At 42.3% G+C, this 23,855-nt stretch overlaps 1 protein-coding gene across 2 annotated transcripts in view; it reads right to left on the bottom strand.

The window, feature by feature from the left end:
* The window catches only part of Megf8 (multiple EGF like domains 8), a 222,782-nt gene that overhangs the window by 52,995 nt on the left and 145,932 nt on the right, over nucleotides 1-23,855 (bottom strand). For both annotated transcript variants that reach the window (XM_070539750.1, XM_065441347.2), the window contains exons 24-27: nucleotides 18,412-18,556; nucleotides 17,477-17,684; nucleotides 8,554-8,768; nucleotides 3,678-3,942 (exon numbers count right to left, since the gene is read on the bottom strand). In XM_070539750.1, the coding sequence (XP_070395851.1) occupies nucleotides 3,678-3,942; nucleotides 8,554-8,768; nucleotides 17,477-17,684; nucleotides 18,412-18,556 (833 nt within the window). The remainder of the gene's footprint in view (nucleotides 1-3,677; nucleotides 3,943-8,553; nucleotides 8,769-17,476; nucleotides 17,685-18,411; nucleotides 18,557-23,855) is intronic.

Below are 23,855 nucleotides of genomic sequence, written 5' to 3'. Positions count from 1 at the left end.
AATAGTTACGTTATCGCGCCCCTGTTCTCCTTCCGACGATCGCATTCATGAGGCTGACGTAACGCGCAGCTTCTGCCACTGTCGGGCCTGAATAGCCCGTGCTGTCGCTTTCCGTGTCGTCCTGATCACTGTCGCTAGTTGACACTTCGGCAACGACAGCGGCAACGATGGTGAAAAGACGAACCTCGTAGCCGACTTCTCTTCGCGGTCGCAGCAGCGCTGCCGAGCAACTTCGCATTCCAAATGCCACACACTGTAGTCAACAGCAGATCCATGTCGCGGGCCAGCACCGACTTCTTCGTGTCACGTTCGGTAGCACGGACGATGTCTAATTTTTCTGCTATGCTGAGCACCCGGCGTCTTTTTTATCCTAGCTTCGGCATGACGCGAGTCCTCGCTTGCACGATGCCACAACGCTCTCTGGCACAACGTCGACGCGGCGTCGAAATGATGTTGATGTGGCTTCACGTGCAAACGCACAGGGCGCTTGGAGGCCGTTGTACCGATCTCTGAGGCTTGTTATTCTGCTGGGCCGCCCGATGGAGACGACGCACCGCCGTGTTCGCGCGACGAAAAGTGGAAACGCTACGTTTTAACCGATGCGTACGCAATAAGCTGGTACGGTTTATGCGGATACAAAATACATTATGTTCAATGGCCGCTGAGTCGGGGAATTGACTTTACTACTTTTAAACCGAAACTACTGTTTAAGCGGGTACGGTTTAACGAGGTTTTACTGTACGACCAAGAAATTAACAGTCATAATGTCATTACGGGCCGGCAGCAACTCGGACGCTGTGGCCCGTGGCAAGAAGCTCGAAGGAGATCAATGAAGGAATGCTCTAGGAATGCTCTCTTGCCGCTCCCAGTCTCGGGCTTTTAAGCCCTTCGGTGTCTCGAAGTCACGTCACGTTCGGCCAATCGGCGAGCCCGCTCAGGTGACGCCATTTTCGGCCAATCGGTGAGCTTGCTCAGATGTCATTTTCGGCCAATGGTAAGCACCCGTGCAATTGTGTCACACCCGGCGGAGAGGGTCGCTCCTTGGTCCCCAATTGTCCGAGGGCTTTCTTCTCCCTGCGGTATTGCCTCACTGGCTTGCAAATGCCCTCACAAAGGTGGATGGGGGGGATAGCTGCCAGGCCTTCACAGTGCATTACAGCCGTCTTGCTTCGGGACTCACGTTACCTGGAACAGTGCCAGGCTCTCGCTACACTTTCGGGAAGAGTCAAGCTGTGAATAGCTCCAGATGTGGCGTACGAGGTGGGGGCCGCCAACTTGTTTGCACGTGCCGTGCCTCGGGAATGTGGTTTACGTGCTTCTGCGCTCCTTAATTACCTGTGGCGCGATTCGATGTGGTCTGGTGAACTCGAAGGAGGCTCAGGAAAAGGTCCCATATCTAACACCGTGTGACACCCCCGTAAGCACGGAGGTTATATTCTTCTGCACACATAGCTCTTGCAGCCGCAGAAAGAAGTGCAAAAGGAAGAAAAGGCATGCGCAAAAAGAAGGAAGCGACGGGCCTTGGTTGCTGGGCAACACATGTCTGGGCCAGTGATTACCTGGGCGGAGCATGTGCTGGCAAAACCTGATACACCACTGCCTCCGCAAAAGAAGAGGGAGGGGGGAGGGGCAATGAAAAAAAAGAAGGTCCTTTGCTGTGTTTTTCTCCTCTGCCGTCTCAGGTTTTCTGAACTCATGCAACACGGTGCCTGCTTTCTGTGCCTTGTTGTGTGCTAGCCTACAGTTCCAGCTGCCGTGAAGGATACACAAGAATCTAAGAATCACCAGATATTTAAATATTAATTCATAGTACTGGTTCATTGTTAACATGACACAGAAACTGAATAACGATCATTATTCTGAAAAGTTTATTATTCTGAAGTTCATACTACTGAAATCGTATTTTTACATTGAAACCATAAGCAGTTAGCAAAGGATTTCTGAAAAGTTTGTTATTGTGGTAATCGCAGTAATGAGGTTTCACTCTATACTTAATGTATCCTCCATGTGACCACCCGACATGGTAGCCCTGTGGCTATGGTGTTTCCATAGAGCAACGCTCATGCATATACTTAGATTTAGCAGCAATTTAAGGAACCCAAGGTGGTCAAAATTAATCCGAAGTCCTCCACTACAGCATGCCTAATAATTATCTTTAAAAATATATTATGGGGTTTTATGTGCCAAAACCACTTTCTGATTATGAGGCACGCCGTAGTGGAGGACTCCGGAAATTTTGACCACCTGGGTTCTTGAATGTGCACCTAAATCTAAGTACACGGGTTTCTTCGCATTTCGCCCCCATCGCAATGCGGCCGCCGTGGCCGAGATTCGATCCCGCGACCTCGTGCTCAGCAGCCCAACACCATAGCCACTGAGCAACCACGGCGGGTAATAATTATCTAGTGAAGCTCAGTACTACAGCACAAGTCTTTGTAACTTTGTTTTCCTCAATAATTTTGCCCTTCTATGAGACACTGTAGATCACATTTTGATGCAATGCCGCTAAAGCAGTGTATGCATTTACACACTTCAGTGACCACCTAGTTTCCTGAGAATGGTTTCAAACGTCGTTCATGATATGCTTAATGTGCTGGACAGCAAAACAAAATGTGAATCCTTGTGGCCAACGGAGCGGGCGACCAAATGCGCAGCACGTGCTGGACAGACAAACAGTATTGCAGAGCAGACACAGTAGCTGAAGGTGAAATGCTGCAGTTCCTCGTCAAAGACAGGCCGACAAATCATTATGAGTGTGCTACGACAACAGAACAGCAATAATGAGAAACCAATGCCATGCATCTACGTGTACACACTGATGACTAGCAGATGGCGCCAGGAGCAATCCACACTAAATGTGGTGAGTACGATGACTCTGCTCGATTTCGCAGGGAATAGTGTCTTGGATCATTCTGTATGTACTGTTCTACAAACTTGCAGATTTGCCTTTCAATAACTTGAGCAGAGCAGGTTGGCTGACAGTGTCAACTAGCTTTCACGTAGAGGGCGCACACGCCGCATGGCTGCGGAGTCCCCCCACTGATGTCACATGTGAGAGGGTGTCACTTAAGGTGTTCGGGGCTAATATTTAAATCACCCTTGAGGCCTTAATTTTGTTTAAATATACATAAATAGTTCTGGCGATTTTTTTGCAAAGCTGCGCTGCTTACTAACATCTGTTTTTAGAAGGTTACCCACTTGTTGGCTTTATTTCATCTGGTCTCCATACACAAACCAAGTTGCATGTTCCATCCGCTCCACAATGATTTTCCTTGCTTCTTATACTATAAGTCACCTCTTCGTACATTCACTTTTGCATTGTTTTTGTCGTATATCTTGCTTCCTGAATTCTCTGCAGACTAAACACACTTCAGTTGCAGTATAAGATAACATGTCAACGTCAAATAAGAATTGGAATTTTTTTCTGTCCTGTAACACTCTTACGTCTAGTTTTGTGTGCAAAAGAGTGAAGAGAAACCCCTCCTATCACTTTACTTTGCACAAATGTTAACAAAATGAGAAACCCGAAAGAGAACAGCTCTGATTACCACATAAGGCTGTTGATGCCTGAGAGTCAGCACAGTATGACGATTGTTTGTTATCGCTATGATTGATTTCCTCTACTGTCCAACAGCTTCCTTGGAATGGCAAAAAGAGAGCTAAGCATGGCCACTCACCTGGCAAAGGATGGCCATGCAAGAAGACAGAGGCTGGACCACAAGAGCCACCTGTGGGCCCCCTATGTCCCCCACGCATGCAGAGGCCCCTTCCATTGGCACCCGGGGCACGGAGACCACACCAGCCACACCGTGGATCACGCAGGCAATGGGCTGCCTGGCCGTGAACATAGCACGGCACCCCGCACGCTTCCACAGACCCACCGAGAACCTGTCCACATGCCCCTCCTTCACACCGCAGGCCCACGTAGCTGGGAGTCATGCACTGCACGCAACCAAAATGAACATTCAAAATGCATGAGTATTTTGCCCTCCTCGGGGACAGACTGCATGTATAAAATTCTATAGATATAAATAGTACACTGGATATTCTTTAAGCAGCATTGTTCAATCCTGTGCTCAAGGAATATTGAAAGGAACATCATTGAGACAAAGGTAAGGTGACCCTTCATTATACATTTATAGCATACTTAATAGGAAACTAAAGTTGACTGGGTTATGCAGAATGTCTCCGACTTCATCCCCAGCACTGCAAAGCTTTGAGAAATGAGAATGACAGCTATCGCCATTCAGAATTTTTGCAGCGAGTGAGCTTTTGCTTTACTTGCAACTATGAACTCTTGACAAAGAGCATCCATTACTACAAAGAGCATCCATGACTAACACAGAATGCAGTGAAACAACCACCTGTTATCTTTCTCTTTAAAAAAAAATTGCTCAGGACAAAATATGTGTACATCCATGTACCTTTGGCTTTTGTCTGAGAATACAGCTTAACCTATATTGCATAAGCATGAAGCCATTGATTTAAACACACTAGAAAATGTCTCCCCAGCCATGGTGGCATTTTGCTCCTGTCATATGAACAACTGCCCATGCCCGGGTGAATTTTTGCATTTTTGCATGGCCACATCGATTGACAAAGGCATGACATCTTCTCGTAGTGGCCTTCCCATGCAGCAAAGTATCTCTCCATTGTGTGAATACCCCCTTCCTAGATATGCTATAGGTTGCCCCTTAACATACACAGGCAGTGCAAAGTGCAAGGTGCGGGCCTCATTTGGCATGTTTTCCCAAATCCGGTCCATTAGGCACTCATTTAATGAGGCCGTCCGACAATTGCCAGAAACTAAAATGACAGCTACACGCTAAGAAGATAATGGCTAAAAACCTAAAAGTACATAAAACATACGCATACAAAAAGAAGGACGAATGGAAGTGGGAAACAACATGGAGAGTGCTGACTTTGAACTGATTTTATTATTAGCAGAAAGAACACTTATGTAGGAAGTGTGCTATGAAAAAAAAAAAAAAAACGGAAGCAAGAGTGTCACCAAATCACACTAAAGAGAACCGCCAAATATTCTATGTCACGACAGAGGCATGCATGATGTTCAAATAATCTAACTTGTTAACGTTGAGGACAACTGATGGCACAGTTTCAATTAATTAATTAATTAATTAATTAATGCATTTATTTATTTATTTATTTATTTATTTATTCATTTATTTATTTATTTATACAAACATACTGCAGCCTCAATGAGGCTATTGCACGAGTAGGATGAACAACAAACATGCAAACATTTATAGAGAAGCTTGCGTGAATTGCTTCAGTGGTAGTGAATGGATACTGCCTGTAATGAATTTCAGACTTCAATTGTTGGTGGAAAAAAAACTGTATTTAAAGGGATCAGTGTGGGCAAAAAAGGTTGAGATATTTAGAGGATGGTGACTCCTTGTACATGAGGGTTTGGAGAAAGTCAAATAGCTATCTCGAGAGGAGAGGCGAGGAGAATTGATTAACATGTGAAGGAATTTTAGGCATTCAAGTTTGCGACACTCTGCAAGAGGAGTGAGGCCAAGTAGGGGGAAGAGGGTTACACAGAAGAAATTCCTTGTCATATCTCCTACAAACAAAATGCAATGCCTTTTTTTTCTTTTTGCACTGATTCTAGTTTTTTGACGCCACAGTGTTTGTGTGGATTCCATACAATGCAGCCATATTCGAGGATGGGGCGAATGAGGATTTTATATGTAAGAAGTTTAGTTTGTTGAGGAGCAAGACACAACCTACAATGTAAGTAACCTAGTCTTTTAAGGGCCTTGTTACAGGCGACATCAATGTGTTTTGACCATGACAAATCAAGTGTTAGTAGGATACCTAAATATTTTAATTCGAAGACCCTATTTAAAGTAATATTGTTAAAGGCATAGGGAAAGAAGGAAGGGCATGAGTGTCATGTAAAGGACATAGAGACGGTTTTAGAAAATTTAATATTCATTTGCCATGCCTTGGACCAGTTATAGAAGTCAGCAATATAATTGTTTAGGACAACATGATCAGACGGAAATTTAATTGTATGATATAAAATATAAAATGGAATCATCTGCAAAAGGGCGTATTTTAACTGAGGTGCGTAGGGGGAGATCATTAATATAAAGCCAGAATAAAAGAGAACCCACAGAGCCTTGGGGAACCCCTGATGAAACAGGCATCAAGGGTTAGTTAGTAGAGTTGAAACATACATATTGCGAGCGCTGGGAAAGAAAGTCCGATATCCAGCCAACCAAAGATGCATTTTTTAGTATAGCAAACGGCTTGTGCATAAGTTTAAGGTGCGAGGCAGTGTCGAAGGCCTTTGCAATGTCTATAAAAATAGCATCAATCTGGTCACCTATGTCCAAAGAGCTGCTGATGTCATGAACGAATTCTGTCAGTTATGTTACAGTGCTAAGGCCACGTCTAAAACCATGCTGGAAAGTGCATAAAAGTTTGTTAGTTTCAAGAAATTCCATATTATGTTTAAGGATAATGTGTTCGAGTAATTTACATGAGTGTGCTGTTAAAGGGCCCCCACCAGGTGTGGCCATTTTTAGCTGACGGTGTGGCCATTTTTAGCTGACAAGCGTAGAGCATACACTGCGCGATAATGATTGTGTCTGCAAAGTATTACATCGCTATGCGCCACGGAAAGATCTGAAATTTCAAACCGAACGCTCTTTTTTCTTCTCCTCGCAGCCGCCGCGCTCCAAGCTGGAGGATGACATACTCGCGTCCCTGCGCCTACGTCCTCAGGTGTGCAGTGTGATGTCGCTCATGGCGACATGTGACTTCGAGAATTATTCAAGGCACTATCTGTTATTTGTGTGATCTGTTGCTTGAATTAACGAACTGAAGTTTAGAGAAATAAAAAAACACACAAATGGAATGTTTGCATGTTTTTTGCTTTACTTCGCACCGAAGAAAGAGGGATGTACTTCTACTTTGTCTGCTTGTTACCACGGTCGTGCAGTCACGTGCACAGGTACCAGAGCTATGCCATTTTCTACCGTGCTCCAGCACGTGATAAAGCTCTGCAATCCGCCTGTTCTGCCTCAGTATTCATGTAGCACTGAATTATGCTGCTAGTCATGTTTCCTTGTGCACAGCACGCAAAATCGTGCGCTGCGCGAATGAGACAACAGCTCGCGCGTGACCGCATCAGTGAAAGTGCATAACGCCGAGGGGGAAAAAAAAAGGAAGCAAGGAGAAAAAAAAAATGAAGGCGCCGGGGCCTGAGACGTATGCGTCACGCGATCATCGAGCTCTGGTATGGTAGAAAGCAGGGTAGGAATTTTGCTTGCGGAGGCTAGATGGGACGAGTGGAGAGAGCGTGTTGCTTGGCAGTGGAGCTCACCTGCTGAAATCATGGGTTCGTGGCACTGAAATATTTTAATCTCGGCTGTTAATGAGCAGATTTGAAAAATTTTTTCAGCAGAACACTCCTTAGAGGACACGTAACAACTTCCAGCATATAACCAAAATTTGCTATGGGGCCTGCTGAAGGACCCTTTAAGGAGATTGGCCTATAGTTAGATAACAATTGAATTTTACCCAACTTAAATACGGGCAGAATTTAATCAAGTTTTCACGAGGAAGGAAGGGTGGGAGTTGAGAGAGATTTTCTAAAGATAATTGTTAGAGATCTGCTGCACCAAAGAAAGTATTGAACAACAAAAACAGTCGGGATAGCGTCAGGACCACACGACTTCTTGGTGTCTAAGTTTAGGATTAAGTTAAGTACACCTTCAGGAGACAGTGATATATCGTCAATTGGAGGGTATGGCTTGGAATCGAAAACAGGGCTTACAGAGTTATCAGTCGTAAAGACAGAGTGGAAGTAGGTGTTAAAAGAAGAACCTATTGTCTGCAAACCAAAAACTGCAACATTGTTAATTATTAACGTGTCCGAGGATGACCCCGATGGTAGGATAGCTTTCCAAAATTTATGGCGATTAGCCATCATTAAATTTGGCAAGGTTACCTTGTAATAAAATTATTTTGCAGCAACCATTTTAGAAAATAGTTCCTTTTTAGTGCTATGGAATTACATAAGTTTAGTTATTTCGATCGACGTAATCTGGCCATACGACATGATAAATGCGAAAGGTCACTAGTCATCCAAGGAATTTCAGTGTTTGTTTCAGTGAATATCAGTGAATTTCATTGTTTTTAAAGGAATAAAAAGGTTGATACACTTACTGACAAGATTTTCGAAGAAACTTGTCAAGGTGTTGGTATATCACACCATCTCGGCTACCTCAATTATATTTCCTTTGTAAGTAATATTTTCTCCATTTCTACCAATAGCTATGCAGCCAGCAAAATTCAATTTGCCACCACACTCTTTGCAATGTATTGCCAGATGCCCTCCTCATTATTGTCAGGTTAACACAGGAGGTCATTTATGTAATGTCCACAGTTAACACAGTATTTGTCGCTCAAGAAGAAGATCTTGTACAAGAGACAATGGCCTCTGCACATTATGACTTTCCCAGTCTAGTTTGGCTCATACTAGCTTAAATGTTCCTCTTACAAAGACTGAGAACGTACTTCAGCCAGGGCAGAGCTCCAACGACACTCGTGCCAGCCACCTTCACCTCCTGCACTGGCAAGGCACTCGGTGCAAGATGTGTGCTGGCTGCAGCGCTTGGGGCAGGGCCGTGGAGGATTTGACTCTACCGGGAAACTCGACGCATCCTTCAGTGTTCTCCCCACACAGGTCCAGTCAAAGATTGGACGAACATTAACTGTGTGACCAAGTTCACCTGCACAAAAGCCCAGCAGCACAATTTTTTATTAGCAGCTGTACAACAATTCACAGACAGATACACCCTTCATCACAGTTCTGAAATGTGCATGAATTTAGAATATTTCTGGATATGTCAAGCATTGCCACCAGACACAAAGACTAAACTTCTTGGTACAAAGAAGCAGCAAGAGTAAACCTATTTGAGAATGTTCGAAACAAAATTGCATGCCATCAATGCAGTTAACTTAAGTATGCTGAACATGAAGAAGATTGCAGACCACTTCAGTATTCACTACCACATGCCTTCATAAAGATTTCTGAAAACTCCTAAAGACAGTGTAAAAGAGATTACTGAAGTTTCCTTCTTTTTTATTTGGCCACAGACTTAAGGCTACACTTCATAAGAAATAATCCCATTACTACTATTATTATTATTATTAATACCTCTTTTATTTATCAATGGAATTAGTCTTTACGTTAACATATGTGTGTAATGCACCATATAACAGGACTTATGAGATAGGTGTAAAATTGTAATTTTAGTAGAAAAATACAGTAAACTTCTTACTTTAGAGGACAGTGTAGGGGAAAATGTGTGTTTTGAATGATATCCTCTTGGAAAGCAAACGGTAAACTTTACACATGTTGCAACTGCCAAATTGCCAGACAATGCCCAAGGCTGCAAGGTATGCTGGTATTTTGGGTAGCTTTTCCCCCCAAAACTTTTGAGCACCTCAGGACATTGCTACATGAAGCCACCACATCACTTAGCCCCAGATTTCAAGGACAAAAATCTTGAAACTGATGCCAGTCCCAAGGACCACTAGTAAATTAACATGCTTTGGGCATTGGCTGGTACCAGTTCCATAGTTGAAGCATGTTTCACAATGTTAGTGATTCAAGAGTTAATTCACTTTAATTAATTAATAAGCTTACCAGCCATTATTTCACACTTTCTGACTTTCAATACCACAAATAATAAAAAATATTGCCCCTTTACCTCTAACCTATATAGGATTATCTGGCAGTTCTTGAAGAAGCCCCTGGAATAAGCTAGTGTGAGCTCAAGCATATTTCGAAGACATCGTCTGATATTTACTGATGTATTAAATACAGTACAAAGTTATGATCGGCGCACTGTCAAGCTGCTCCACTAACTTAAATAGCCCTTTTTTAAATGATGCGTGTGCACATCATGTGTGCGCTTTGATGTCATGCCTGAAACTACTTCCTTGGTTCACATAAACTTGCCAACATGACATGCACCATTTATATTTGTTCTCTTGAAACACTTCAGCATGAACTTTTGCAGCTCTAGTACAAGATTAGAAATCAGCAGAAACATGCCCATGATGTGGCTATCGCTGAGCTCGGTGGAAATTAACTGTGACAGTTGGGATAGAAATGCCAAGGGTGATTATGCTTTACTAAAACTGTACAATGAAATGGGTCTTTTGTTATGTGGACTGTGGCGACAAAATGAAGTTCAATGAAAAGAAACAACACTGCCACCATTCTATATCAAAATTTTGATGGGATAATTTTACCCTAACACTCAAAAAAGAAAGAGGACTAAAAGAAAGTGAGAGACAATGCAAAGTAGCCATTTTCAATACAACATGCAATGCTAATAACTGAGCCCACAATTTCAAACAAAAGGGTCAAAAAAGCAATTGCCATATTTTCCCCAGTACAGGCTTCATTCGTGAATTCAAGAGGTGAAAAGTGCCATTTCCTATGAAGCAAGCAATCAATGAATTATGCGATCCAACCCATTTTTATTCTTCTGTGAATTTCCTTCTTATGGTCAGGGTTCCCTGTGATTAGTTGACCTAGGTAAACATACTCCTTCACAGAATCTAGAGGCTGACTTGTGATCCTGAACTCTTGTTCCCTTACCCGGTTATTTATCATTATCTTTGTCTTCTGCATATTAATCTTCAACCCCACTCTTACACTCTCCCTGTTAAGGTTCTCAACCGTTTGTTGTAACTCGTCCGCAGTGTTGCTGAATAGAACAATGTCAGCAGCAAACCGAACGTTGCTGAGGTATTCACCGTCGATCCTTACTCCTAAACCTTCCCAGTTTACTAGCTTGAATACTTCTTCCAAGCATGCAGTGAATAGCATTGGAGAGATTGTGCCTCTTTGTTTGACCCCTTTCCTTATAGGTATCTTCCTACTTTTCTTGTGTAGAACCAAGAGAGCTGTGGACTCTTTTTTAAATATTTCCCAAGATTCTTTACATATGCCTCCTGTACTCCTTGATTACTCCTCTATGACTGCTGGTTTCTCTACTGAATCAAGTGCTTTTTCGTAATCTATGAAAGCCATATAGAGAGGCTTATTGTACTCTACGGATTTCTTGATAACCTCACTAATGACATGGATGTGATCCATAATCGAGTATCTCTTCCTGAAGCCAGCCTGTTCCCTTGGTTGACTAAAGTCCAGTGTTGCCCTTATTCTATTGGAGATTATTTTGGTATATATGTTTCCTATAATACTGGGAGTAAGCTAATAGGCCTATAATTTTTCAGTTCTTTAATGTCTCCCTTTTTGTGGATTAGTATAATGTTTGCATTCTTCCAGTTTTTTGAGATCCTTGCAGTCGATAGACACTTTGTATAGAGAGCCGCCAGTTTTTCTAGCATTAGGTCTCCTCCATATTTGATTAAATCGCCTGTTATTCTATCTTCTCCTCACACTTTTCCCTGGTTCATGTCTTGCAAGGCCCTTCTGATCTCATCTTTAGTTATAGGAGGAGTTTCTGTATCATGTTCATTACTGTTTCGAACGGAGTTAGCATCCTAAATCCTCTAGGTATTATACAGGTCCGTATAGAATTCTTCCGCTACTCTTATTATACCTTCGAGATTGCTGATGATATTACCCTGCTTATCTTTTAGTGCATACATCTTGGTCTGTTCTATGTCAAGTTTCCCTCTCACTGATTTCAGGCTGCGTCCATTTTTTACGGCTTCTTCAGTTTTTCTCACATTATAATTTCGAATATAACTTATTTTCGCCTTGTTGATAAGTTCTGACAGTTTCGCAAATTCTATCTCATCTCTTGAGTTTGACACTTTCATTCTTTGTCATTTCTTTATTAGGTCCTTTGTTACTTGGGAGAGCTTGCCTACTGGTTGCCTTTGTGCCTTGCCTCCCACTTCAATTGCTGCCTCTGATGCCAGCCTCCTTACAGTTTCATTTATTACCTCTATGTCATCATCATCATCTCTCTGTTCTAAGGCTGCATATTTGTTTGCAAGTACCAGCCTAAATTTGTTTTCTTTACCCTTCTAGTAGTAACATATAAATAGGCAAGAAAGTGGTTGGGAAAATCGCGCCGCAGTAGCTCAATTGGTTAGAGCATCGCATGCGTAATGCGAAGATGTGGGATTGTTGCCCACTTGCAGCAAGTTGTTTTTTCGTCCACTTTCATTGCCATTAATTTATAATTTCTTTAATGCAATTAGTAAGTACAAGTAATTTACCCTATGTTTTTCTTGGTGTCTTTGTTTATTGTCTTCTCATGATATGATGGATAACTGAGCAAGCGGGATTAATTCAATCAGGGAAAGCAAAGAGAAGGATAAACACACCGATGTGCACCGGTGAATCACAGTGATAGCGGAGGCTAGCGCTGGCAACTGTGTGCAATTGCACAACAATATGACAGTGCCTAGGCTACCCGTTCCAATCTGAATTCACTCTTGCTATTTGTGCTCAGTTATGACAGCAGGAAATAAATGGTAAAATTGGGCATCACTTAGTCTCATCTCACGCCGAGGACAAAGCATTGTGACGTTTTGTCATTATTTTTTAAATCAACTGGTTGCTTTAAAGCTATTACACCTAAGACGCCAACGAGCCACAAAAGTGTTTTTACTTCTACATATTCGATGGGGCCACAGCATTTAGCACTGGTCATGCATTGGCCACATAGAACAAGCCCAATTCTCCTCTGCATCATTAATTCACTGATCCGCTGAAGCATGATATGTAATGATGGCACGCTAAAACACTGAGCATGTGGCATGTCACCTCAGTTCTGTAGCAGGCCCACAACAACGCTGTGGGCATAATGTATCATCTATCACAGCAAAGTATTGTGCAAAGCTAAAATGCTAAATTTTCATGGTACCTGACGTTACGATGTCTAGTGATGCATCGGACTACAATCTATGGGCTATGTTTTTCTGAAAGGCAGCCTATGGGAGTGAGACATGTCATTTAAAAGGGAAATGCTAAGTCTACGTGGACTGTTTAAATATCGTTCCAGAAACCTCACAGCACTTGTTTCGTGCCAAGAAAATACTTTGTTTACGAGTAAATAGATTCTGAAGGGTCCAAATACCTTTATCGCAATTAAAATCACCCACCACCCAACCAGGGAGTGGTGACATTGCATATGCCATCACTGCCCTTTGCTGCCCGTGGTGAGTAAAATGGCGCCTGACAGACAGCGGTACGGTTTTTTGTACACAATGCAAATGCGCGGCCATAGAGAAATCGAGTCAAGACAAACCGTTAGATTCGCCACTGTAGTTACTTTTGGTCAAGTGGCATGGACCGTTCGAGAATCCCGTGACATCACATGGACGTGAAATTCTCTGCTACTTGCAGTTTGTGTGAGTTTCACGAGCCAGGAAAACCCGCGCAGCACTACGCAATAACGAAACTACTGAAACTCAAAGCGTGGACGAAAACGAAACCTTTTGACCGCCCGCATCATTGTCAATGAGTTCTTTTTTCTAAATATAAAACAGAACGGGACAATGAGCATTTTCTTTTGTCTTATATATATAATGCAATACAATGATGTTTTTATAACGAGTGGTTAAGTACTACAGTAAAATTCCGAGCAAGTGCCCCCGCTATGGTGAAAGATAATCAATCCAATTAAGCTTGCGGGGAAGCCCTTGCTCGGTTGAGGACCGAAATTCAAGGGCTGTTTGCCCTGGATCCGGCGGCCACCGAGTTTAGCCTACACCGTGTTCCAGTGATCGCAGACTCGCCTAGCTTGCTCGTTTGCTTCCGTCGGTGTCGATAAAATCAAATGTATTGCAATTTAAGCTCAATATAATTGTGAACACGTGCTGACCAACATAGGTGCTTTATTACGAGCTGCATGCGATCGTGTCACAAGTGCCACCAGTCTCTGATCCGACGGCCCAGCAGGCTAAGTCTGCGGGCTCCTAGTCATCGGCGGCTGTCAATGAAGCCGACACTGTGAACGTGACCTTGCGGAAACATGTTGACGATACTAGCATCATCGCGTTTATATTGGCATCTTTTGCTTAAAACGAGAGATCTGTGCAAATACATCTGTTTTCACTTTATTTGTGACGTCATTCCGAGCGTCCATGCAGGGGCACCAGTTCTGGGCGGAGCTACGCGCTGCTAATTCGTACCATGTGCCCTGAATTGTCGCATGCGGCAAGTCAGACTCCGACTTCCCACATTTTACCAAAATGGCAGCTGACGAAGGCTATGGCATGACTATGGCTATGACCCGGCTACGGTGAACTATCAGGCAGCTTCAGCAGAAGTGCGGCGAAACATTAAATTTCTTTCTCATTAAATTGTGTCATTTTACGTAATTTAATATGCAATTTCGTAAAAAGCTGACAAAAAGCAAGCGAAGCGGTCTGGTGAAAATGCATGAAGCAGTAAACAGGGTGAAGAAAGGGAGGGGGCACTTGCCTGGTAGCTGGTGCCAATTTCAAATCACTCGAAAGTGGAGTTGGGGAGAGGGGGGTAGGAGCGCTTGCTCAGAATTTTACGGTAGTGACAGATTTTAAATGAGGAATGCCTTCGTCATCGGGCAAGTACTTGAATGTCCTGAGGGAGTCTCTAATCGTGTCCTGCATTTACTAAATTTCTCAATTACTAAAGCTCTGTTCGCAATAATATTGATGCCTTAGAGACTCGAGCACCAATCTATCACTTTAGCTTGAGTTAATATTTGCCTTTACTGTCCCTTGAAGTAACCGTTGGGCAGTTTTTGGGAGTGCGAAATAACAGGCATTTTTCTGTATTCAAATACATGCAACTCTGCCAAGCCTAACTGTGCAGTTTGAATTATTTGTCAATTTCAATAAGGATAATTCAAATTAGTACAGGGATTTCGCTGTACTTCCTTAGCATTAACCCCATCCTCCCCCTCTGGTGTTCTTAAAAAAGGTGCCCAACAGCTTTCATAAAATTGGTTTCAATAAAAAATTAAATTGTGGAGTTTAATGCCCTTAAACTGCACAATGGGTTATAGAGATGCTACAGTGGAGGGCTCTGGATCAATTTTAACTAACTGGGGTTCTTTAAAGTGCACCCAAAGTGCGCAACACAAGCGTTTTGTCATTCTGCTCCTATTAGAATGAGGCCGCCATGGCTAACAGATTGAACTTGCAAATTCATGCTCAGCAACACAATGCCATAGCCATTAAACCATTGTGGCAGGTCTGGTTTCAATAAAGTACAATATTTAAATTTCAGTGAATACATGTAGTTCTGAAAATCAGGTTGACACAAGTGCTTAGATTTATCAGGGACTAGTAAAGAACATGAAACATAAAAAGCTTCTGCCTTACACTTTCTAGTGCTTACCAAAAACCTGTAGCGCAAAACAGCCTAGCCGAGTAAAAGCGACTAGTATTTGATAAATACTGCTGAAGGTTTTGTGACACAAGCACTTCAAACGGCTATGAATGTCATCAGACACAAATATAACTGATGTGTTGCTACAATGTTCCTCCAAGGTGATGCACAGCCCACTTGAAGCTTTTGCAAATGCATTTAAAATGCATACATATGACCCCACTTCATACATTCATAACACCACAAGAAAAACAAACCTACACAAAATAAATACACAGGTTGAATCAGCAAAATGAGTATTACCGCACAAAGCACTGATGTACTAAGAAACCAAATTTGTGTGTCCGTAACATCACATTCTAGTTTAATAACCAGTGCTAAATTTAAATAATACTCATGGGCACACTAACAGCTATGGAAACAGTTGAACTGAAGATGAGATATGCAAAATTTCAAGGTAATGGGGTAATTAGTGTAGCTGTAACTGCTTAAGTGGGCTAATTCAAGACCAAGTGAAGTGCGGTAGCTTGCAGTGGCAGCAGTCATTATCAGCCTTCTCACAAATACAGCTCTTTGCCGTCTCATATGTCTGTGAATTAAGTGTCCTCACGCTATCATCCTCGTAGCTGTGCCGCGGCATTCAGCATGCCGCCATCTTCATCATACACCAATCTTCATTGTTGTGTGTCATGCAATTGCTGTTATTGTCACTATGTTGTCAGCTTTGTGCTGTTAACTGCTTTGCGCAGTAAAAGGCACAAAGAAGTCTGTGTCTGTTTAAAATTTGTTGCATGAAACCTAATTTAAAAAGAACCACAAGCCATATTTTGACACTCGGTGGCCAAGTCAACAAAGTTTGTTTGGTCTACTGGCTCTACTGCAGACCTCACAGAGTTGCGTGCACTTTCTGCTATAGGTGTGTTGGGATTTCGCTGAATAAGTATGAAGATATCAGATGTGCAGTTATTGGGCCTTTGACTAAAAATGGTAATGGGTTCACAGAGTGCATACTAAGGACGCACATTTTTGCATGTAAATACAGCCAAACGCAGGTCGGTATGGTATAAGGCTGGATGAAAAGTGCCTCTTATCATCCTGAAGATGAAACTAACAAAACTGGGGTCAGCTACATAACTGTCACTTTCTGCTAAAACTGGTCTGGACATGAGCCTGTGGTTGTTGCACTCAAAGTTTCAAAGCAGTTACAGGCACAATCGATGCAATTTTGTGGTTTGGGGGCAGCTAGGGGTGCAGCAAGTCCTGAATGTTGCCCTTTGGCACAATTAGCATGACTGTCCTGCCACTGATAATCTGCTGCAATGTATTATACAATCGAACCCGTTTATAACAATATTCAGGTGCAAAGAAAATTCCATTGTTATAACCGATAACTGTTATAACTGAGTCGCAAAAAAAAAAACAGGATAAACACTGAAACATTTGAATTAGAGAGAAACAAGTACATTCAAACTCACTTAAAGCATTACCGGTTTTGACAATACTCGGATTTAACAATAAGCAGCCCTGGTGAACTTTTGTGTGTGTTCTATGGTAAAATAAATTGCTTACTACAATGTTCCCATGCCGCATTATTGGCTATAATTAAATCTGGCTACCAGGTGTCTCTGTCAAAACAAAAGGAAAGGGAAATCCTTGAAAAAAAAAACGAAGAAAATTTAAGTAGTTGCACCAACTTGTGCTTTGCGAACGCAGCACATGGGCATGCCTTTGCTGCATCGGCAGCCTTGTGCACCACTCTCCTGTCTCCCTTCCAGCTCTCTGACGTCATCACTCTGATGTCTGACGTCATGAATCAACTGCGCTGCCAGCACAGTTGATTCATGTTTCGAAGGGGTGGAATAGAGATAGGAGAGTGGGGCACAAGGCTGGTGATGTGGTGAAGACGTGCTGGACTGGGTACGTGAAACACAAGACAGGTGCAGCGGATCGCGATTTTTCTCTATTTTTTTTTTCAAGGATTTCGTTTTTCTTTTCCTATAACAGATGCACCTGGTAGCCATATATAATTGTTATAGCCAATAATCCTATCTCCTAAAATGTCAAAGCCTATGACATCTGCCCACAAGCAAATGGCAGTGAACAAATAGTAGCAGGTGTACTCACTTGAGCGGACCACTTGTCGAGTCCACATGCAGGACCCGAGGTCTCTGCACTTCTCACACTCTGAGGCAAGGCAAGAACGCAGTGGACACTGAGCAGGGTCTGAAACAAGTGGGTGTCTGGGCCCATCACAGCCAATGGGCTTCTCACATGATGACTCCCCTGCCCTGAAGCAGCGGCCTTTACGGCAACCTGTGCACCATTGGCATGTCTGTGAAAGACGAATAGAGGAAAGAGATGTACACAAAAAAGACGCATTTGCTCATTAGGCACTCATCAATATACTGAGAGATAAGTTTGAAGATGGTTGTCACATTCCAGACTAGTTTTGACGACAAGCTGTATGCACCACAATGGACCATTACACTCAGTGCCACCTAGTGCTCGAGGTGCGAACCACTTACATCCATTATTTCAAACTGGACAGAAAGTGTGCCACAGTACTCAGAAGTGGCTTTTATTCTTCCATGAATGTCAGCTTCCATGGCTTCCTTTGCTTTGCAGCCATCATGACAAAAGTGAATTCTTGGAACAAGAGCAGGCCTCTCCAGTTCCATTGCAACTGTGCCATTGCACATGTGAGTGGAAGATAGTTTGTATTAAGTAGTATTGGTAATTTAGTTTATTCCATTGAAGAAAAAAAAAGGGAAGGAAAAGGAAATGCAATGGGCATCATAACTACCTTACTTTTCAATGGATACCTGAAACCTGTGGCTAAGGAAAAGATAAATTATAATAGAAAAGAAAACATGCACTACCAATTCAAAAGAGCAATGCATTTAATTGGGCTGCATCAAAAAGGCAAACATGTAAAATTGGCTTATTTGTGAGGGTAAGAAAGGAAAAAAAAAGTGCAACTTCCTACAGCTTGATTTGTCAACACCCAGATTGGGCTCAAATAGCCCAGAAAAGTGGATAGAGACATCAAAGGCACTCACGTGCTGTACACTGGGATGTACTGGCCATGAGGCCACACAATCCTCGCAGTTGTTGTACTGGTAACAGGTGCGGTTCCCAAGCCAATCTGCATCACAGACTTTGCCTTGAGCCACCTCCAATGTTCCTCCTCGATGATGAATGCAGCTGTTTAGATAAATGTTCAAAGCAGTTGGTTGAGAACAAAACTGTAGAGTTCTGCAGTTGGTTTGCTTAATCAAAGACACAACTAAGTGCACGCCTACTGCGAAGAACAAATACAGTACTTCTGGGTGGGAGTCCTTCAGCCAACAATGACTAATGTTTTTGCAATGTACCCATTTGGTATAATAAACATTCTTATTTTATACCACATAAGTCCTTATCGAGCCGTGACACTGCTTGCTTCACTCTTGCCTAATGATGAAATTTAAGCAGTCATGTCACCCTTGAAAGTCTGCTAAGGACGTGCCAAATGTACTCTTTGGCAGTTCAGTTTCAGTTTTCAGGTGAAATTGGCTGGAATACATTATGCAGCAGAAATGAGCAGCGTCAGCCTAATGCGTGTTTGGTACTGAATATAAATAAAATGGATAAGGGGCTTCAAGTCTTTAATTGGGATCAATTGTCCAACTTTTCTGGCTAGAAGGTTAACAGGCTTAATATTCATAATCACTTGTCTAATTATTGCCTCCAGTCATATTTAAGTGCACACCTCTGTGCTAAAAGCAACCTTGAAAAAATTGCTTAATTATTGTGTCTACCATATTTACAAGAAGATTTGAATGCATTTTTTGAAGCACCCTGTGTTTGCACACATCAACGACATCGCACGCATATTGCTATCACAAGACATTATTTTGTATGCTGGTGACACAAATGTATTTCTCTGGGGTGGCTTTTGATGCTCAGTCGCAGGTTAATACTTGGTAGGAGAATTTACGTCCATGGCTCATAGCAAATAGGCTGAATTTTTATTTTTCATGTTAAGAAAATGAAGTATGTTACATTTTGTCGACATAATAAGGCCCTTGAAAACGAAACTGCTATTGCTTTCGAGAGACAACCCACTCACTATGTGCTACTCACTTAATTTGCACTTAAGCAACTTGTTACTGATATGGTCAAAAAAGCAGCTTAATACGCAACAGTCTGTCCACACCTTCATTATCGCCTTTTTACGGGGAAACCATAGCAACTAACCTAGACCACATGCGTATATTAAGAAAGAGCTCTGTGATTGGTTGAACGGGTGTCATATCACTCTCATTTAGCACAGGTTTTTAGAAAGCATGAATTACTAATAATTAATAATGTCATAAATAAAAATCAGCAAGGGCAATTTATCACCAAATCAAATCTAATCCATCTGATTTTTTTTCAGTATATCCCTGAGGAATACCAGCCGTAATTTGCTGACATAACAATCACAGAAAAGACAGACTTCATACTAACTACGGCACATAAAATTAGCTAATGAAATTTCACATTTCCTAAGCCAATATCTTCAGCAATCAATTTATTTGATGAAACCATTTATAGTATTATAATAAAGTTTACAAGAAGAACAATAAGCAGAAGATGTAAATCTATTTATTATCAAGCCAAAGCTAACTTCACACCATGTTTATATTGTTGCACATTTTTTTTCTTTTCTTTTGTTTTTTTGCAATTCAAAGTTGTGTATAGTTAATGTTGTTAATGTTGAAGTATCACCACTTCAAACTGACGTCGAGCCGCACGCTTCTTGTCGTAATGACATCCTGCACCTCACTTCAACAGAGGCAGTTCACGTTTGCAAAATGTAGTGACAAACTGAAGAAAAACAGATTCAAAACAAACTGCGGATGAGGCCATACAATAACAGTAGTCTGAGAAAATGGTTCATCCAGGCGTGACATCTCCAGGGCCCTGTGCTGCATGTCCAAACAAAAACTTTGTAAACTACTGTCTATCTGGCCCCAAGTAGCTGGAAGAATAGTAGACATATATCATGGAACTAGTAAAATATGCTCAATAGAGCTGCCTATCAACAATATTCACCAAATGTATTCGTTGTTTTTCACTGGTTTCATGGTGACTGAATGCGTGTTGTGCATGTGGTACTCCCAGTTCATGCTTATGAAAGCAATTTGTGGCCTGCTCTGCCACTCGATGCGTAGGCAGCCACATATGTATACTTCCCATTGCGGAATTGCAGAATATTGGCAGACCTTAAGCAAGCGTAGCTCCAGAATTTAAATTCTTACAAACTCCTGGTGATCGCAGCTTTTATTCCGCACCACACAAACCAACATCTGCATCACCCTGGTTTGTATTTCCCACGAATAAGCTATGAGGTGAAGTTGATGCGCAAACCAAAATATTGCAGTGGTGGGACTTGAAGTTCAAAATAACTTTTCTCAATGAAAACACAAATTACTTCAATTAAAATTTCCGTGCGGAAAGTTATTATGCTTCTCAATTATATCCGTTCTTCAGTGTATTTTTTAATGGACCATCTTAGTGTGTTACCAATGTCTAAACCAAGGTCAAAATACCATTCTTGCATAATTCAGGCTTATATTTTAGAGCCTGTATGCAGCAGAGAGGCAAAAATAAAATTTTAGAAGATAGTATGTTTCAGGGACAGCTCTGCAAAAATACTTCCAGGTTTTCTCCAGTGACTGTGTTTTAAGAAAAATTTTACCAGGACACTATTATTTGCTGACTTTTAACGCAGTGTTAAGGGTTGAAAAAATCAAAGCAGTTTGTGAAACTGCTTTGTAATGAAATTAACCCTTTGAGGGTAAATGACGTAAATATACGGCGCTGCGAACGAAATCCAAAGTGGTCGATGCTGTATGTTTACGGCACCGTTTAACCCTTTCGCTGTCACGGACGTACCGGTACGTCATCGCGCTTCCCCCCCACAGTGTCACTGACGTACCGGTACGTTCTCTATCGTGCGTTCAAAATTTCGCGCCCGAGCGCAAAGCTGGCACTCCTGGATTGGCCACGCTATCTGTTGACTCTTTCTACAAGTTTGTATATTCGCCCCGACCTGTGTTACTCCATGTATAGAAGAGTACAGCGCGACTGCCACTCCCCACTTTCTCTTTGCCGAGTGGCGCGGTGGCTCCGTGTTCGCTGTATCATGCGTCGCGTGCGTGTGGTTATGGGTTCAAGGGTTGTTCTGCATCTCCGCTGGTTTGAAGGTTTTTATTTTTCTTCTGTTGGTGTGCCTGCTACGGCACGTCAAGTTCAGGCGCACGTGCCGTTGCCTCTCCGAAAAGGGTGACTCGTTGCTGCTTTCGCTCTCTCGCCGCACCCTCACTTCCGGCTTGCAGCAGTAAACGTAAAGCCCTTCGAACTTTGTTTAGCCTTTTTCCATCTCCCTCTGTCTTCTTGATCACGCAACGTCCCATTGCTCTCCGTTGTGCGGGCGACTGAAAGCGCATCCTCCCTGCGCGCGCTTACTTTCGGATGGCTCAGCGCGCGGGACCTTCGTCTGCTCATTGGAGCGGTGGCTCAATTCCGATTCAGAATACGAGCCGAGCTCGGATTCGGACTCGGACAGAGTCGCATGCGAGGAAGAGGGTTCCGCATCGTCAGATTCGGATGTTGAACGGATATTATAGTCAGGCTGATGATGATGATGATGCTTACTAACAACAGCTGCAGAACACTGAAATGTGCATATTGCATTGACTATGTTACTTGTATACCAATTATAATCAAAAATAAATTGCTATGTTCATTCCCTGTTATGCTCGTTCCCTGAAACCAAGCCGACACTGGGAGTGCGTCACGGCCAGAAAGGTCCGACAGCGAAAGGGTTAAAAAGCGCGTCAATTTCCAAACTTTTTCTTTTCTGTCATGTGCTGCCGCCATGTGGGAATACAGGGTATTTTTTTTGCGTGCCTCCGTCTCTCGGTTTTTGTTGCATGGTTTGTCTTAGCGCTAGTTTGCTAAAGCGCGTCTATATACTACCACTCGCGCATTGGCACGCGCGCGGGCGGGTGGCGGTCTGGGTTTTGTTCCGGAGGCGGTTTCGGCTTCTTGCACTTGCGAAACTGATGGCTATCTCGTTACTAATCGCTTGAAGGGTGACTGTTTGTTTCTCGCTTGTCTAGTGTTCACGAGGGTGCGCATAGGAAGGATGACGTCGTGCAAGCATTTCCGTTGCTTTCTTTTTTTTTTTGAGACTCACGAAAACTAATTGAGTCTGGTTGGAATTGAGATGAAGATTAGCGGAAGTTTGTCACATGTTTTGCTTTTTTGACGGGCACACAACCACACCGTTTTCTTATGCGCGCACCTACGCAGTTCGATTACGCTTGGATGTACATATTAGCGTAAGAGGAGGAACATTTGAGTCTTGAGAAATATTCTCATGTGTGCATCTTCAAAGCCATGAACTATAACAATGCATCAAATTTTCAATCCTTATAAGTATATTTCCTTTTTCATTGTTGTTATTCATGAATGAAGGGTAGACATATACCAACACAAGATATTTTTTCTCAATTTACAGTCACTAGAAAAATTATGGTAAATTCTTTCGAAATAACTCCCTAAGAAGAATTGGAATCTGCAATAAAAAAATCAACCCTCAAAGGGTTAAAATGATCATACAATGCAAGAAACAAATTTTGAAAGAATGTTTGAAACAGTCAATTTCTGGCGAAGTTTTCCACAAATTCGTTAAATTTAAACGGCCCATACATGGCCCAAAATTGTTCTCTGCTCAAAATACTTTGGGAAAATAATGTGCAACTAATGATTATATACATATAATTTTTGTGTCATTTTTTGAGAGAAATGGACGGTTCGTGTTTCGGAAATTAACAACGCAAAACAGACGAGGACGAAGGGAAAGAAGAGCACGACACTGGCGCTGACTCACAACTGAAGATTTACTTTGAAGGAAATCACATTTATATAGACTGGCCAACACAGGCCAATATGTCAACAACTAAGCGATGTGCATGCGCATTAGGAGCCATCCTGATGACTTGTCGAAATACACATGGAAGACATCAGTGCATCATAACGTGAATCAAAGCATTCCGTCAAAACATAAAAAAAACATAAACCCAATAGAAAAAATTCTCTGTCAACCTAATAATAATCTACCGTGAAACACTTTCTTCCAGATATCTCAATTCTTTTTTACTAAGAGTGACAGACAGTCTACTGACGCACCTTTTCCTTTCCCTGTCAATACGAAATGGATGGTTCCAGGATGGCTCCTAATGCACATGCACATCACTTAGTTCTTGACATGTTGGCCTGTGTTGGCCGGTGCATACAAATGTGATTTCCCCTAAAGTAAATCTTCAGTTGTGAGTCAGCACCAGTGTCGTGTTCTTCTTTCCCTTTGTCCTCGTCTGTTTTGCGCTGTTAATTTCCAAAACATGAATCACCACCAAGTCGCCCAAGTTTCTCTTCTAGTAAATGGACGGTAGTCGAGCGCCATGGTTGG

The sequence above is a fragment of the Dermacentor albipictus genome, chromosome 1 (genome assembly GCF_038994185.2).
Source record: "Dermacentor albipictus isolate Rhodes 1998 colony chromosome 1, USDA_Dalb.pri_finalv2, whole genome shotgun sequence".
In the NCBI taxonomy this organism is placed as follows: domain Eukaryota; kingdom Metazoa; phylum Arthropoda; class Arachnida; order Ixodida; family Ixodidae; genus Dermacentor; species Dermacentor albipictus.
Note: the sequence above shows the minus strand (reverse complement) of the source record. Positions and strands in the feature narration are given on the sequence as shown.